Source organism: Erithacus rubecula (assembly GCF_903797595.1).
Source record: "Erithacus rubecula genome assembly, chromosome: 17".
Lineage (NCBI taxonomy): Eukaryota > Metazoa > Chordata > Aves > Passeriformes > Muscicapidae > Erithacus > Erithacus rubecula.
The window spans coordinates 5,897,608-5,915,148 of NC_136669.1; the positions used below are offsets into that span (position 1 = coordinate 5,897,608).

Sequence of the window (17,541 nt, forward strand, 5' to 3'; positions counted from 1 at the left end):
CCCATCCCACCCCCCTGGGAGAAGGGGATGCCCTCCCCTGTCCCAGAGCTCCAGCTGCCTGGGGCAGCAGGGCAGGGCAGCTCCCCAGGCCAGGCAAGCAGCTGCCTGCAGGTCAATCACACACCCACACAGCAGCCTTGGGGATGCTCCAGGCACTGGCCCAGCTCTCCAGCTGCCAGGGGAGACTGCAGCCACATCCAACACTGTTTAAGAGGGGCACTTTGTCCTGTCCCCCGTGTTCAGGACAATAGTTCAGTGTAAGTTACAAGGATGGAAAGGAGCAGGTGTAACAGCACTGAGCACAGGTTTATGTCCAGCACAGGCAGGAAAAAGAATCCAAGAGATTTCCCATTTCTCTTTTGATCCTGCTTATTTTATCAGAGCATCAGCAAAAAGCAGCTGCACAGGGCAGCCCTGCCTGGCCCTGGGAAAAGCCAACTGGGATGATCCACACAGGACCACAATCCAAAGACAAGGCAGCCACACAGGCCCCAGCTCTGTCTCTGCTGGCACTGAGGAAACACATTCCTCACCTTTGTTTTACCCAGCATGGCCAGTCCCAGGTGCCCCATCAGCCCTGGCAGCAGGGGGAAGCCACAGAGCCCAGGCAGCACCAGCCCTGGTTCAGGTATTGCTATAGCATGTTTTTAAAGTCCATAGTTCTGGATAGAAGTACTTTCCATTTCATCAGATCCCAGTATTTGAATATTAAAAGAGTGATACTCAGCCCTGCTACCCATAACTGGGGCTGCACAGCTCCTCCCAGAGAAGACATTGACTACCAACTCCCTTTTCCCTGGGTGGCCTGCAGGAGAAATGCATAAATCTTCTGATGAAGAGATCCAGGGCAGAGGAAGAGTTTCCTGAACAGGAGATTCTCCCTCCAGATTAAGCTGTCACATCACCTCCTACTGCACCTGAGGAGGGAGAGCCCTGAGCCCACCCAGGATCATTTTGAAGAGCCAAACCCCCCCAAAGCAGGGAGGGAAAGCTGCTCCCTCATCCTGCCTTCAAAGCCTTTGAGCTGCTTCAAGCCCTGGGGAGCAGAGGACTGGAGAACCATCAGCACTGCAAGGATGGAGCAGTGGCCAAGCAGCTTGTTGAGAACCCACAGCACAAAATCTTTGTGCCATGGGCTCAGCTCCATCCTCACCTTCTGCTGGAGACCACCCTTGGAGGGCTTGAGAGAAGGAGAACAAGAGCCAGGGACACACCGTGGAAACCTGAAATTCAGGTTTGGAATGAAAGGGCAGAGCCAGATCCATGGGCTGCAGGCTGATGGATGGCACCAGGGAAGCTGCAGCAGAGGTGAATCACTGCTGCTGCACTGCTTCCAACAACTTTCCTTCCAAAGGAACCAACATTAACCCAGCAGCTCCCACATCCACACTCCAATGCTTCCAGGTGAAATAACACAGCCAGGACACAGACCCAGCTGCCCCTGGCTCAGCTCCTTCCCCACAGCAATGATGGTGCCTGCAGAAGAGTGAAACACTTCTCAACAGCTTTTTAGAGCTACTTCAGCCACTCCAAGTCAAACCTAGAAGTTGCAGCATGATTGGGTGGCAGGATGTTGCTCTCCTGCAGTTTAATGTAGTTAGAAGATTCCACCTAGAAAAGGTACCCAGGGGTTCCAACACACTCCTGCAAGACCTTAAGATGCTATTGGAAAAAAACCCATGGTATGGCATTTGCAACAGCAGCTTAAAGGAAGGGGGACATAAGGCAAGAGGTACAAAGCCAAAAGTGCAATTTATTAACAAGTTTCAGAAGTAAAAGGGCTCAGCATCTCTGTTCCTCATGGTTTGGATGTCTGAGCTCTTCCAAAGTACCTGCACCCACCAGCTTAGAGCTGTGTGGTGCTTCATCTTCAGAAGTTGAAGTCTTTCTTCTTCACTGAGAAATTATAGAGCCCATCTTGGCCAGTCTGGGGTTCTAGGTCTGTATGCTCCTAGGAGAAAAATGATAGCAATCACTTGTAAGGTCTGCATTTGAATAAACCTAAGCTTTTTACAGCAGTTCTGTTTTATTCTTGATTTAAAAATCCAGCTGTTAAGCTCAGCTTGACTGTAACAGAAGTCCTGGAGACCAGGACATGCCTTCCTGCTCCATGCAGCACCCTAAAGCTGCAGTGTCCCTGCAGCCCCCACACAAAAACAGCCAAGTCTTTGGGCCCAGCCACCTGAAGCAAAAAAAAAAAAAAAAAAAAGTGTCTGCAGTGGTAGAACTCACTGAAATTAAATGGCCTGCTTGGAACAGCAACAAGCCAGGACTGCTCAGGGAAATGCTCACCTGGCATCCAGTCCCTCGAGCAGGGGCTGGTGTGGAAAACTTCCTCCACACCCTGTCACAGGGACAGACCACAGACCCTGCCCTGGCAAAGGACTAAACCAGACCTTTGCCTCCTGCTGCAGCTCACACCCAAACTGAGCCACAGCTCCAAGGTCTCACAGCCCTCTAAGCCTCTTCCTTGATGTTTTCCCATCTGCAAGTGTAAGGCTAGGACCAAACATGGCATCTGTGACAGTCATTGGACTCTCTCAGCTCCTAGCTGGTGTCCTATCCTCTTTTTTCCATAGATTCCTTACCATAAGAAGGGTCAAGTAACCCAAAGGAAACCTGAGCACTGTTATCAGCTGAGTAGGAGGCTGCCATTCATAGTGACAAGCCAGCTCAGCTCTGAAGGAGGAAACTTCTCCACATTTGGTATTCATATCAGTACCTGCAGTAACTTCAGCTGATGCCAGTTTAAATTCCAGCAGCAAGATACTATCAAGGCATCCATGTCTGCTGTACAACTCATTGGCTGGCAACTTAGAGCTTTTACAGACCTTTGAGAGCAGCTAAAAAGCTGCAAGAACTACTCTGGTCACATGGAGGTCTCCTTTAAAAACCACTTTCAATATCCTTAAACTGTGTTTCATTCCAATGTGCAATATCTTCACATTTTCACCTGAAAAGCAGCAAGGGCTCACATACCTCACCAGAAAAGTATTTCTCTATGATTTCCAGGGCAGCTTTGTAGACCATGTCATTCTCATGGTTTTGCAAGTCCTCAATTTTCTCCAGACCATCAAGTTCTTCCACCAGCAAACACAATTTCTCTGTCTCTCCCAGCTTTTCAGCTGCCTGGAACATTGGAAAGGCAGGCAGGAAAAGAGAACATCAGTAACAAGTCTGATATGGCCTTTTCTGTAATTACAGCCCTGATCTACAAGTCAAAGGCTGACAGTCCCTAAATTTATGGTCCCTTCCCGATGCCAGGGATGTGACTGTGGTGCCTGTGGAATACCAGTCTCTGCTGGGGGCTGCCAGCCAAACCAGTGAGCAGGAGATGAAGAGCAAACACTTTGGGAACTTGATCTTGCCAAACCCTTTTGACAACCCAAGGGTATCCTAGAAAAATTTAGACAACATGAAGTCTCTCTTACTCCAAAAATCAACAGTCCTTGCTCTAACCATACATTGTAGGTATTTGGCTCACTCCTTATTGCTCTTTGGGAGAAGGAAGTCAAAAGATGAGATCTTATCAGGAAGAGATCCAAAATTAGCATCCAGGATGAGGAGACCTCACCAGGAAGAGATTTGAAATGGTGTCCAGGATGATCAGGATGATTTTGCTGTCTTTGGCCAAGAGCAGGTTGAGCAGAGGTTTGAGGACCCCAGAACGGACGAGCTCCACCACCTGATCCACTCTTCCTCCAGTGGTGAAGTTGGCCACTACCCACACAGCCTCCTTCTGAGCCTTGAAGTCACCCTGAAAAAGCAGCACAAAGGCATTCCCAAAGCTTTATTATCCTCTCTAGGATCAGGGTGAGGCAAGGATAACATGTCCCTTACACTCAGTTTGGGCTGACCCCTTTCCCAGCCCTCCTGGCAGAGCTGCAAGGAGCAGCAGGTCTACTAAAAAAAAAGAGTGCTCAGGCTGTCCCAAGGATCTCAACAGCTCTGAAACAGCCTGCTCAGGTGGCTCTGGGCCAAGTGCTCCATAAATCAGCCATCCCAGGCCTCCTGAACCCCATTGCCCCTGCAGCAGCACTGTGCCCATCCCTCACCTTGTCAAGCAGCTCCACCAAAGGTGGCAGTAACCCACAGGTGATGATCTGTTGGATCTGCTGGGAAGGCCCTGCTGCAATGTTGCTGAGGGCCCAGGCTGCTTCCTTCTGGATCACTGGCTTGGTGTGGCCCAGCAGGCGGGGCAGGACAGCCAGGACACCGGCATCGATGGCTTCCTGCGTCTGCTGGTCTGTGCCAGTGACCACATTCCCCAGGGCACGGAGAGCTGGAGTCTAGACAGAGATTAGGGGAGATGAGGAGAGTCCTTACCTGGAGGGATACATGGCAGAAAGCCCAGCAAGATCCCTCTCTAAGTGCTTGATCCTTCACACAAGGAGAGCATTGTGGGTGACAGGTGTTTATTTACAGCCCCGTCATCCCTCGTTTGCTCTAAGCAGCTTTAGAGTCTCTATCCAGCCTCAGCCAGCAGAGCAGAGGCTGGACAAGCAGGCAGACAATTCTGCAGGCTGAGGGGACAGCACACCACAGCTGCCACACAGAGCCAAGGGCACGTGCCTTCTCTTTCCTCAGACCTTTCTGCATTAAGGGACCAGAGGGTGGAGATTGCTGATTGTTCCCTACCATAACAAGCAAATTTGGGCTGTCCATGAGTTCCACAAGCCTTGGGAGAATCCCTGTCTCCACCACGACTTGGATGCGGTCATTGCTGCCATCAGTCAGGTAGGAAATAGCCCAGCAGGCATCAGAGATGACCTCCTTGTCCTCATGCTGCAGGAGGATGAGGAGGACTGGCAGAATCTTCTGCACAGCATGCAGGGGAGGGCAGGGGTTCTTGTTCCTGCACAGGTTTGACAGTGTCCAGGTGATGTTCCTCAGGAACCCAACCTGAAACACAAGGCAGGTGTAAGATCCTCACTGCCCCAAGAGCCTCTCAGTCTGTGTTATCCTGTGAAGGTTCACACACACCAGAGATAGAACAGCAGGGCCAGAACCATTGCAGAAGGACAGAGACAAACCACAAAGCACCAGCAGGAAGCTTGAAGGGCAGGTTCAGCCCTTCCACATGCATATGCAAGTCTGCCTTGCACCAGTTTCATCTTACTCCTAACTCCTAGCCTGAGATAGTCAGAAGTGGGTAAGAAAGCCAAGGATGGACGAGAGTGACTTTGAGTGTCTGCTTGGCATCCTCAACTTTGTGCATAGGCAGGGCCAAAAAACAGTTTAGAGCAGGGTCTCATTCAATCTACATTTAGTTTGGTGTGTAGGAGGCACACAGTGGACTTCACCCATCACCCAAGGGATTAGGAGTTGTTAAGGAAAGGAAGGTTATTTACTGGAGTTTCAGGTGACACCAGAGCCAGCAGGGGAGGAATCACATCACGAGCAATAAGAGCATCCCTGTAGAGAGGGCCATCCCCTGGACGGATAAAAAGGGTTGGTCACTGCATCTGCCCAAGTCACAAGACAAAGAACAGCAGATCTGCAGAGTCAGAGCTGGGTGACCCACCAGCCACAACACCACTAGGCTTTTCCAGGTGGGAAAGATTTACTGGGCAGACTGAGTGCCAGCAGGCCAGCCAGGCATGACCCACTCTGTTGTGACATTAGAGGGTTAAGCCACCCCAGCAGGACAGAGTCTTGCCCTTGGCTTTGGCCAAAAGCCTTTTGCAGAGCCAACACAGGATCTCAAAGGCTGCCAGGCATCACTAAGGAGATGAAAGATTATGGGGTTCAGTAGGGACAGCAGCTTGGAGACAAAGCGGCAGGGAGAGGATGCTTTATCTCCCCAGCAGAATCCTGGAATATTCTAAGTTGGAAGGGGCCCACAAGGATCATCAAGTCCCTGGCTCAGTCAGAGATGCCCAAATGCCCCTCCTGGTGCCTCACCTGCAATGTTGCCCAGGGCCCACACGGACTGCTCACTGATGTGCATGTGTGGGGAGCAGAGCAGGGAGATGAAGGCTGGGATGGCCCCTCCCTCCACCACGGCCCTGGTGTGCTCCGAGGTGCCAGAGGCAATGTTGGTCAGTGCCCAGGCTGCCTCAAACTGCAGGGCAGCATTGTCAGCATAGCCCAGGAATTCCACCATCCTGGGGATGATCCCCAGCCCGATGATCTGATTGATGGGGGGGTCCTTGTGCCTGGACAGAAGCCTCCTGTGAGAGAGGACACAGCACAGCCAGCCATGAGGAACCCTGCATGATGCCACCATGCACGAGGATGTGGCTTACAGGGGAAGCATTGAGGCTTCAGCAGAGGGGGTGCCATACAGAGGGAAGACACCCTAAAGATGCTGAAGCAGGAGCAGGGTGTCTGTTGATATAAAGCTCTGACATCTCCACAGCTATACTCACTGGGAATAGTGCTGGTCCCAGATCACTGACACACAGTTTGAGCCAGCCAAGGAAGCACCAGCAGGGCTGCAGCCTCTGCTGGACTCTCAGGAGACACCCCTGCTGCCAGCTGGGTGATGATGGCACCCTGTGGTCCTTCATGTCCCCACCCTTGTGGGCACAGCCCTGCTCAGCACTGACCCTTTACAGAGCCAGGCCCTCCAGCCCTTGTCCTGCCCAAGGATCTGGCACTCCATTTCTTGGGAGATCCAAGATAATTCCTGGTACAGGCAGGGGCAGCACCCCTTGGTTGGGTTCACACAGGCCACAGCACAGGCAGCAGCTGAGGCTGCTGTGGGCAGTTTGGGTTAGCAGGCTCCTTCTCCCTCTGCCATCTCTCCAGAGAGCTCCTCCAGGCGTGTACCTGGTGGCCTGGGTGGCCAGCAGCTGCAGATGGGTGTCCTCCCCATTCACGGCTTCCAGGATCTGCTGCAGGGACAGCTGAGCGATCTGTGACACAGGGAATGATTCACAGTCAGCCGGGACTCCCTGTGTTTAATCTCAGCAGTCAATCAGCCGTCTAGACCCGGCTCAGTCACCACCTCCTATCTAAGCACTGTCTATTCTTTATGCAACACAGTTTCGAGATGAGGCAGAGGAAGAGAATCCATGAAAGCCTTCAAGGCAACTAATGCTTGTAATCAAGCAGGGAAAGAGTCACTGACACCATAATGGGCCTGGAGCTCAGTAATTACCCCTGGCTGTGCAGGGAGCCAGACAGGAGCAGCTCCCAGGAGCCAGAGCACCAGCCTGTTCTACCTGCCATCAAGGGAGGCCAGCAGGACATCACCATGAGAAACTGCACAGAGCAAGGCCAGGCAGCCTGAGACACTCCCCAGCACTGGGCATGGAGATCAGCAATGGCACCAGCTGCTAAACCCAGGTCACCCCAGGGGAGTGGCCCAAGTGGGAGATGATTCCTGCTGCACTGATCCTGCCCAGGTGCAGCAAGCACTCACCACCTCATCTGCTCTGTTCTGTGCCAGATAGGGATTCTCCTCCTTCAACTGAATGGAAATGTTCCTGCGCTTCAGGATCTGCTCATCCTTCTTGGCCTTCCTCAGCTCAATGCTCACTTCCACCCTCTGTCTCCGCAGGGTCTGTGGGGAGGAAAACACCATCACACTCATATCTGCTTATCTCCCCCAGGGAGCTCATCCCTGCAGCCCTCTGCCCCACATTTCCCACAGGAGGGGTGCAGAGCCAGCATCTCCTCACTGTGGAGGTGATGTAGGAGATGGGACAGAGGGAGCCTCTGCCTCAGTGCCTCCCAAGGACATGGGCTGCTGGATAAACCAGCAACCAGTGAGTGTTTTAAAAAGCAGATTTTCTGAACCTGAAAGGCAAACCCTCATCTCCTCCACTGGCTTAAACCAAACTGACAGATCCTACATCTATCATCCCATACCAGCCCAAGGAGAAGTGCTGTGGAGAGCTCAGCAGGCTGGGGCTGAGCCATCTCCCTTCCCCTGCCCACAGCCACCCACCCAGAACTCACATCTCCCTTGCCTGTGCCACCACACTCCCTGCAGCCCAGCCAGACCCACACCACATCCCAAAAGCCACCCAAACATCCCAGCTGAAGGTATCCAGGGCCATTCCCCTGCTCCCTCACAGGTAGATTTAGGGCCGTGAACCTTGAGAAGCCTCTCCATCAGCTCCTGCCAGCAGTGGGCTCTGCTGGGGCCCAAAATGCTGGCACAGGTGGGTACTCACAGTTTCATCCTTGCCCTTGTTCTTGAACAGCTTCATGTGCTGGCTGTGCTTCCTGACTGGCATCTTGGCAGAGTTGAGAGAGGTGCTGGACAGCCTGACGTGCTCTTGGGGGTCAGCACAGGGCAGGGTCAGGTCACAGCTGCCCAACAGCAGCTCCCACCAGCCACTGAGGGGGCTGGGACCCCCCAGTCCCACCAGCAGCCTGGGCCACACATTCCCACCCCACTCTCCCAGCAAGGGAGACACTGGGGATCCCCAAGCAGGGCTTGGTAGGATCCTCACACACTGCAGCTGAGCCACTGAGCTAAATACAAGCACAAACCACCACTTAATGTCAGGCTACAAAAATTACAGTCCTGCAGTCCCAGGAGGAAGCCAGACACCCCATGGTGACAGGAACACCCCATTCCTCCAGCCCTGATCCTGGGGATTTTACACTGACTGACACAGTCCAAGCCTGGCAAGGCCTCCTGCTTCCAGGAAGAGCAGCTCAAGGTCAGATTTAAGGACACACAGCCACAACCAAGCCTCTATCACTCCACCACAGAGCCCAACCTGGCTTCCTTCATCTGCACCCCCAACTAGGAAAGACCCACAGTCACATGCAGGGACACAAAGCAACAAAGTTCAACTGATAAAAAAAGAGTTCTGGAAAACCAGAAATTAGTAGAGGCTGCCAAGTGAACATCATGAAATATGGGCAGGTAAAAATAATTTCTAAGCACCTCCTAGCAAAAGCCAGAGATATACACACAAATAAACCAAGACCTGGCCTTCAGACAGCTTTTGTCAGAAAGGCAAGGCTTCCAGCCAGCATTAAGGGAGATATTTTCAGACACCATCTCAGGACCCCTAAACCCAGGTTATGCATCAACACACTCAGGGGCTGATCCCACACAGATGGTGCCTCCTCTCCTCCCCTCCAGGCTTACAGCCAACACCTGCAGCTTAGAGCAGCTTCCAAGGGCCTCCTCACATCAACCTTTTAAGTTCAAGGTTTTGGTGGTTTTCCATCCTCTTTCTCTCCCTATTTCCTGCCCCAGTAACCAAGGCCAGGCAGCAGCAGCATCAGCTCTTATCCCACATGCAGCTGCAGCCCTCCTCCAGCTTCCAGACAGGCCAGGCTGAGCCACCCCTTGGCTCACTCCAACATCTCCAATATCCCCCACAGCCTCAATCCTGACACTCAAACCCCAAGGTCTGCTCCAGCCTCCCTTCCTCTGCTCCCCCAATAGACACACACCCTAGAAAGCCTCATCTCTTGAGGGAGCTTTCTCTACCTGATCCCAGCAGAAGGACACAACAGCCCTGACCCCAGCCAAGCAGCAGACCCAGCACAGCCCCAAACAGCCAGGAGCTTCATAGTGGGGTGTCAGAGAAGAAACAACCACACAGTCCCCCTCCAAAAGAGCCAGAGAACACAAACACTCACCCTGACTCTACCTCAGCCCACACTGCCCTCAGCTGCCTCTTTTATTTCCCCCATGGGGCCACGTACCCCCAGTTCCCCTCCACCATTGGCTCATGCCAGGACAGCCCCCCATTATCTGCACCTGCTCCCTCACCTGGAGGGGGATGGATTGTGGTGGCTGCTTCTCTGGGCCACTACTCAACCCCTCAGATTTCCTCTGTGCGTTTATGCTTTGCCAGCTTTGGCCTTGTTTTTGGCCAAGACCCTTTGTGGGTGATGCCAGGCTGTGTCTATACAGTGTCCTGGGCTGTGGGGGGCAGTCTGGGCTCTGCCACCCCATCACTGTGCAGGGCACAGGCAGTCTGGGGTGCCCTTTTTTTTGTGGGGGTGCTGCAGGCCAGGGGAGCACCTCCTCCAGCCAGGGGGGCCCAGGACCAGGGAGCCAGGCAGAATCAGCTGCACAGAGGCTGCAAGTGAGCCAAGACTGGATTAAGCAAACTTGGAGCATCATCAGGCACTGAGCTGCTGGCTGGCACAGGAGGGAGGTGGCAAGGAGAGAAACCCAGCAGGAACCCATTATCTCCATGAGTCCTTTAGCTTTTGGCCAGGAGCTGCTGGGCAGCTCACAAACTGCTGTGTTCTGTCTGCCCATGACAGTCTCCATCAGTCAAGAGATATTTTCATTTATGGAGCCCTTGCCCCAGTCCTGCTCTTGCTGCTGTGGCCAGCAGGGACAGCAGCTCCCTGGCCCCCAAATAACCCCAGAAGAGGGCTTGGCTGCAGCACTGTGGGCAGATCAGGGGACCCTGAGATGCTGAAGACATCCTGGCTTAGCACCTCCTCACACCATCACCTCTTTTAGAAAAGCCCCATAAAACCCTCTCTGTGTGTGCAGAAGAGCCAGCCCTGTCCAGCTGATGGGAAGGAAGGAGCAGTTTTTCCCAAATGGATAGGGAAAACAGCTATTGAAATATTTAATTAAAACCTGACTTTAAATTTCTTGACATCTTTTTCCATGAGGGAGATGGGGAACAAAGACACTCAGAGCTGCAGGAAGGTAATGCTGGGATGCAGATGAGAAAACAGCACCCACCTCTGGGGTCTGCACCTCTGCACCTTCCAGCCATGCACACAGAGCCATTCCAGTCCAAATTCTAGGAGCTCAGGGAACAGCTAGTATTGCCCAGCATGGAAATACCTATGGGAACACAGTGTGCAATACCCTGGCTGCTCTAAGTCCTGGATTCAGGTCCTGGGGTCACACCAATTCTGCATTTCAAAGCAAATAAAATGAGTTGTACACAGCTTTATGTGGAAGCTGATAGGGGAGGTTTGAGAAAAGACCTTCAGATAAATCTGTTGTTTGTAGGCATTAAAAAGCCAGTTGTGCTAATCCTGGCTGCTGTGATTTTAAGCTTCAAGTGCCACTGGTTGCATTATCTTGTTTCTTGGCTGCTTGAGACAGGAAAATTACATTTCAATTGCTTTTTAATTCAACTTAATCTGGTGCAAAAGTTAGCGTGCACCCTCTAATTTTGTTTTCTGAGAGGTTTGTTTCCACTAATTCCTAATCAGCCAACACTAAATCAAAACAGGCCTGGCTCAAACTGAAATAGATGAGTCCTTGCAACCTTGCCAAGCAATTTAATTAAATTGGCTTAAAATCACACCCCAAGGTAAGTGGGGACAGTCTCCTGCACAGGCCAGTCCCCAGATTTTGGTCCCCTGCCTGGAGAGCTCTTGCCCAAGGTGCTGCAGAGTGTGAGACAAGGCTGGGAGAAGTTCATGGTTATCCTGGGCTGCTCTTTTTCTCCCTCTCCTTCCATTCCCTCTCCACCTGCCAAGCACAATCAGCCCCATCCTGTTCAGTTCCCTGTCACTTCCAGCACACAGAGGGAGAGGATGAGGAGAGAAAAACCTGTGCAATGGATGAACATCCCTCTCCTTGTCCTTCACTCTGGTGCCTGATGTCATGAGAGGTGGCACTGCCATGCAACTGACCCCAGGAGCAGGCTGAGGATGAGGGGGGTGGATTTGAACCCGTGCTGAGGACATGGAGAGATCAATATTTGCCAAATGGGAAAGGGAACAACCACTGGAGGAAAGAAAAGTTTTGGGTTTCAGCATAATAAGAAGGTATCACAGCTAATGGAGAGGAAAGGAGATAAAACCCTAAATCTACATGACAGTGTCCCCTGAGCTCAGCCTTGTGTGCTCAAGCTGAAAATCCACATTGTGACAGGTATGAGAAACTGTGGTTCCAGTACAGGGGTTTTTTTTGAGGCTGTTCTCCCCCACTCTGCCACCCTTCACCCCACCACTGCACCTCAATGAGGCTCTGACTGGGGTAGATTTAAAAACAGTAATTTTAGGCCCTGAGAGAAAAGCCTTGATTTCCTCTCCTGTGTTTTTGAAATTTCTTGCATGGATTTCCCCTCACTGCATGTGGAGAAAGGTATGGGGTAGGGAAGGTGTCAGTGTGTGGCATCTCTGTGGTGGGGAGAGACAAGGCAGGAACACTCTGGGATCCATCCTGGGATGCTGCACAGGCACAGCAGCTGCTTGAAGCAGCCCCTGAGTGAGAGGAGAGCCTCAGCTGGTGCAAGGGGAGCAGAGGGGGGGGTCCCTGCCAGTCCCCCAGTGGCTGCTCTCGCACTGCATCCTCTCTGTCAGCAACAGTGTAGTTCCATTAAATGAACATCAGCAAATTAATTTTGCTTATTAGTTACACTAACACCAAGGAAATATCCATGTGGGCTCCTGAAACAACTGATGATATAACTGCTGGTGGATTATAGAATCAGGATGTGTCCTGAACTGGAAGGGACCCACAAGGATCAGAGTCCAGCTCCTGGCCCTGTACAGACACACCAACAATCCCACCCTGTGCCTGGGAGCAGTGTCCCAACACACCTGGAGTTCCTTGGGGCTGTGCTCATTCCCTGGGGAGCCTGGGCAGTGCCTGACCACTCTCTGGGGGACAAACCTTTCCCTGATATCCAGCCTAAATCTCCCTGACACAGCTCCATGCCTTCATGCATGTGTGGCATGGATGGAGCCTGGAAATTCCTCCTTTTCCAATTGGGATCCATCCTCCAGGCACACAACCTGCGAGGGAGGCAGTGCTAACTCCACAGGCTGCACTGGTCCCTCCTGGGGTGGATGGGCAGTTGTGGCCTCCCCAGCAGCAGCAGCAGCCTCTTGTCAGAGCTGTTGTTGTGGCAGGATGGGCCCGGAGCTGCTTTGTGCCAGGCACGGAACAGGCACGGAGTAATGACAGCCCCCATCTGCCACAGCCTGTCTAATCAGGGCATGCACAAGGTGGGAGAAGGGATTTATTGTTATCTCTGCCTTACTGCTGAGCCAGAGGCAAAGCCAAGCACTGCAGCTGGATTTTCTGAGGCTGAAGGTTCAGTTTGTGGTTTTCTTTAATTTAGTGGAGCAGCCTCAAAAACGTGATCCTGCTTTTCTGCCTCTGTTCCTCTGCAGCTAAAGAGCCATGGGGATGTGTCATGAGATTGTTTGGGTTGGAAAGGACCTTAAAAGTCATCACATTCCAAACACTTTCCACTATCCCAGGGTGCTCCAAGCCCTGTCCAACCTGGCCTTGGACACTTCCAGGGATCCAGGGGCAGCCACATCTTCTCTGGGCAACCTGTGCCAGGGCCTCACCAACCTCACAGGGAAAAATTTCTTCTCAGTACCCCATCTAACCCTGCCCTCTGGCAGTGGGAATCCATTCCCTCTTGTCCTGTCCCTCCATCCCTTGTCCCAAGTCCTCCAGCTCTCTTCAAGCCCCTTTAGGCACTGGAAGGGTTTCTCAGGTCTCCCTGGAATCTCATCTTCTCCAGGCTGAGCAGCTCTGTCAGCCCCTCTCCTTGGGAGAGAAAAGAAGGAGGAGGGAAAAGAGGATGAGGAAAGAAGTATGGTTTTCCATCATTTCAGTTGAAACAGCTCCTGCTGTGGCTGTGGGATTCTGTGGTGCTTTTCAAAGCAAAGTGTTCTTCAGGTTCTATTTCCAGCCAAGAAATGGGATCACTCTGAAATGTAGACACTGAAAAACAAAAAGGAAAATAATCATATTGACATTATACAGAAGAGATCTGCATTTATTGATAAAAAGGCCTGGGAGAGTTGTGAATTCCCTGGGAATGAAGGGAAAGGGGATTTGAGTGCAGGAAGACAGCTTTGTGGAGTGTAACACCAACTGATTATCCCATCAGCTGGGCTGGGAACTCCTGCTGAGCTATCAGAGCACTGGAAGAGCAGCAGCAGGGCTGTGTGAATTGTGGGAGCTCATTCCCACTTCCCAAAGGCAGCTGTTTGTGTCCATTCAGCTCCACTGTAAGCAGATGCCCCAGGAAACCAGGACAGCCCTGGAGTGCCTGTAACTCCACACCAGGCTGAACGTTAAGGAACTAATTTTAACTTCTGAGCATCCTCCTTTCTGCCAGCCACAGAGGGATTAGAGTAACAGTTTTTGAAATTATTTAAAAATAACATCAGACTTAATCAGAGTTATTTATTAAATCCATTATCCTCTGTCAGTTATGGGACACTGATTCAGCTGCAGAAACTATAATCACCTATGGTCAAAATCTTAATTTTTTTTTTCCTTAGGAGGGCCCAGCAATAATTATTCATTTAATCCCTCACTCTGTAACTCAAGGAACTGAAACAGAGAAATCTACAGTACATTTGGGGATGAGGCACAAAGGAGTGATGAAGAAACCTTGGAATTAATCAAAACCCCCCATAATTTTGTGTAAATCATATAACCATGCCTTGCTCCACAGCACCAACCATGAGAAAGGCTAGGGTGTTCTCTGAAGGAGTGGAGTGCCTAGTAAATCATGCAGGAAAGAGAAACTCTATGAAAACCCCAGGAAATCCATATAAATCATGGGGTTTTGAGGCTCTGGATGCATCTTTGCTGTCAGGAGTCCATGTGCAGCTTAATTAGAGGAGGGGATGAGCTTTCCTGCTGCCAGACACTGCTCACCTTGCTCCAGCGCCTCCCATTATCCCAGTGAGGACAGCACTTCAACAGAAATTAGTGTCTTTGTTTAAAATGTGTATTTAGGGGCCTTCCTTTGAAAGCCATGCTTAGGAAATGCTAAAAAGAGGATTGGAAATGCATATTTCACCTGATCCAAGAGCAGCAGATGATTTTTGCTAAGCCCAGAGGTGACATTCTTCTCTGTTGCAACTGCTTCACGTCTCACACACACTGATTTGGGAATGAGCTTTTGGGCAGCTCCCCTGGTAATCCCATCTCTTTGTGCCACCTCCTTCCTGCCACTCCACTGCTCCAAGGCCTGTCCTGCAAATGTGACAGTGTAATAAATTTAATGTAAATATGTAAGCCAAATTCTGCACCACCCACCCATGCCCTGGGCTGATCCCACAGTGTGGGCAGCAGAGGGGGGATTCTCTACCTCAGCTTCACTTTCTGAGACCCCACCTGGGACAATACTTTCACAGGAGAAGACTCCAGGGAGACCTGAGAACCTCTTCTAGAGCCTAAAAGTGCTCCAAGAGAGGGATTGGACATGGGATGGAGGGACAGGACAAGGGGGAACAGCTTCCCACTGCCAGAGGGCAGGGTTACCTGGGATATTAGGAAGGAATTTTTCCCTGTGAGGCTGAGCAGGGCCTGGCACAGGCTGCCCCTGTATCCTTGGAAGTGTCCAAGACCAGCTTGGACAGGGCTTGGAGCAACCTGGGACAGTGGAAGGTGTCCCTGCCATGGCAGGGGGAAAAAGAGATGAACTTCAGGTGTCCTTCCAACCAAACCATTCCATGATTCTCTGATTCTATAATTCCTTGCATTGAGTTCTACAATTGATAATGTAACACTGAAAAGTTGGATAGCAGGAAGGCTGACTGGAAGTTTGTTTTCCTGTGTGTATCCTCCCCAGAAGAACACAATGCACAGACTGTCTCCTGCAGATCTGTGACTCACTGAGCACCTGGTGGGGTTTGAAAGGCCTTGGCATTGTCCTCATCAGACCCTGTGTGCCCCACGAGCAGCAATCTGCCCTTGTTTGGTTAGAGCCTGGTCGTGTCTCTGTGGAGACAGCAACCCTGCAGCCCTCACAGGAATACACTGATCCTCCCCAAGCAAGCACAGACAACAGCTGAGAATGAGGTTGCAGCTTTCATTATTTTCTAAATGACTAATAAATGCAAAAACATCTTGCAGTCTCCTGAGGCAGATCTTTATATAACCCTGTGGTCCTTCAGCAGGGCTTTCTTATCCAGATTCCATTCCTCCCCAAACCACCAGAGATCAGTTTGCTTCTGCTGCTGAAATGCAACCCCAAAATGCAGCATCCAAGCTGAGTTCCTTGTTATTCCAAGGCTTCTTAGCACAAAGGCTGAGGCTCTATAACAAGCAGTCATAAATGGTTTTGTACTCTCTGTTCCTCACCTCGTTGTTCTTCATTTACATCTTCATTCTTTTTAATTTGGAATGGCATTATGGACACTTGGGCTGCTGTGTTTAGCCTGGGATCCCTGTCAGCACTGAGGAAGAGACAAGGACCTTCCTTATGTATGGTTTGTAACGGATAGGTGGAATGCAGAAGATATATGCAGGAAATTCTTCCCTGTGAAGGTGGTGAGACCCTGGCACAGGTTGCCCAGAGAAGCTGTGGCTGCCCCTGGATCCCTGGAAGTATCCAAGGCCAGGCTGGATGGGGTTTGGAGCAATCTGGGATAGTGGAAGGTGTTTCTGCCCATGGCAGGGGGTGGAACAAGATGAGCTTTAAGGTCCTTCCAACCCAAACCATTCTGAGCTTCTACATGGGCTGACCTGCCTTTATCTGAAGGCCATTTTCCAACATGAAACAGAATTATGCTCCATATCCCTTCAGGCAAGAGGGCTGGACTCTCAGTCTCACTTTAACATGATGAAGGAATCTGTGTCAGGGCAAGAAGCTGAGCCCACACCAAAGGCAAACATCCTGCTCAGCAGACACCTCCCTCCACAGCCCGTGGCCTGCAGGGTTTGCTGTGCTCTGCTATCAGGACACGTCACTCCCCAATCTCTGCTCTGTTCTCTGAGGGAACCCTGCAGCCCTCCCTTCCCTGATAATGTAATCATTATTTAGGGGACATGGCTGGGTGAAGCAGCTGCAGCCCAGCCTGCTGTCCCAGCAGGTTTGAGTGTGGTGATGTGCAGGAGCAGAGTGTGGCCAGGGAGATACAGGACAGGTCTGGGCTATGGACACGGCTACAGCATCATTAAACTCAGCAAGAGGCACCCTTGGAAGCAGAAAGCAGCTTGGCTGAGTCCTGGCCCTTGTTGGTGTGTCTGTGAGCTGAGTGGGTCAGAAGCTATTTCAGGTTTACCATTCTGCCTTGGATCACTGCATGGAGAGATCCAATAGCTGCCTCTGCAGCTCTCTCCTCCTGTATGGTTAAAACATTTATTTTTCCTCGTTACACATGAGCAAACAGGTCAGAACCCATTATTTATTTGATGCATTTCATGTCCTTCTCTAAGATGTTGGGCTGAGAACTGTTTACAATCTCCATTCACAGATTCAAGGTTTGAAATAATTACCTAAAAAAAAGCCCAGAAAATATGACTTACTCCAGAGAGATTCCTGAGGAGTTAATCACAGTTCTCAGCATTCAGGACTCTGGCTGGTCATGGTTTCTGTGGTATTATTCTGCTCCTGACGGGACATGCTGAGTTCCTAGAATCAGATTTTCAGGGTGAATAGTCAGTTACAAATTCAAGAGGTGGGTGTAACATGAACTCTCTAATTTTCACCTCAAAGCAGTTGTTTATCTGAATCTTCCTGCTTGGAAACTCAATCCCAAGCGTGTTCACCCACAACACCCACAATGGCAATCCTGGCAGGGTAACCACATCCCAAACGCTCCAGCTGAGGCAAATATAGCAGAGAAATACTTAGGGCTGATACAGGAGCTGTTGTCTTTCATGTCTTTCAGGGCAGCTCATACCCACTGAGTGACTGAAACATGCAGGAT

The 17,541-nt window shown here is 51.1% G+C and overlaps 1 protein-coding gene and 1 long non-coding RNA gene across 2 annotated transcripts in view; both read right to left on the reverse strand.

Annotated features, from left to right (window-relative positions):
* Window positions 1–1,733: 1,733 nt before the first annotated feature.
* Window positions 1,734–9,534, reverse strand: KPNA7 (karyopherin subunit alpha 7). The gene is made up of 10 exons (XM_079320905.1): window positions 8,127–9,534; window positions 7,370–7,510; window positions 6,775–6,860; window positions 5,905–6,173; window positions 5,352–5,434; window positions 4,639–4,902; window positions 4,056–4,289; window positions 3,575–3,757; window positions 2,980–3,129; window positions 1,734–1,951 (listed from the first exon to the last, which is right to left on the reverse strand). Exons 1-10 carry the CDS (start codon window positions 8,187–8,189, stop codon window positions 1,871–1,873), a joined length of 1,554 nt encoding a protein of 517 aa, XP_079177031.1. The 5' UTR covers window positions 8,190–9,534; the 3' UTR covers window positions 1,734–1,870.
* Window positions 9,535–17,170: 7,636 nt separating this feature from the next.
* LOC306809454 overlaps window positions 17,171–17,541 on the reverse strand; it is a 28,554-nt gene continuing 28,183 nt past the window's right edge. The window contains exon 7 of the long non-coding RNA XR_013776233.1: window positions 17,171–17,243. This is a non-coding gene — a long non-coding RNA (uncharacterized lncRNA). The remainder of the gene's footprint in view (window positions 17,244–17,541) is intronic.

Excerpts from the sequence above, each read along its gene's own strand:
- KPNA7 (XM_079320905.1), bottom strand. The coding sequence starts at position 8,189 with ATGCCAGTCAGGAAGCACAGCCAGCACATGAAGCTGTTCAAGAACAAG. Across the intron at positions 4,903-5,351 it reads TGGTGTCACCTGAAACTCCA|GTTGGGTTCCTGAGGAACAT; the intron begins GTAAATAACCTT and ends CTTGTGTTTCAG. Across the intron at positions 4,290-4,638 it reads GCCCAAATTTGCTTGTTATG|ACTCCAGCTCTCCGTGCCCT; the intron begins GTAGGGAACAAT and ends ATCTCTGTCTAG.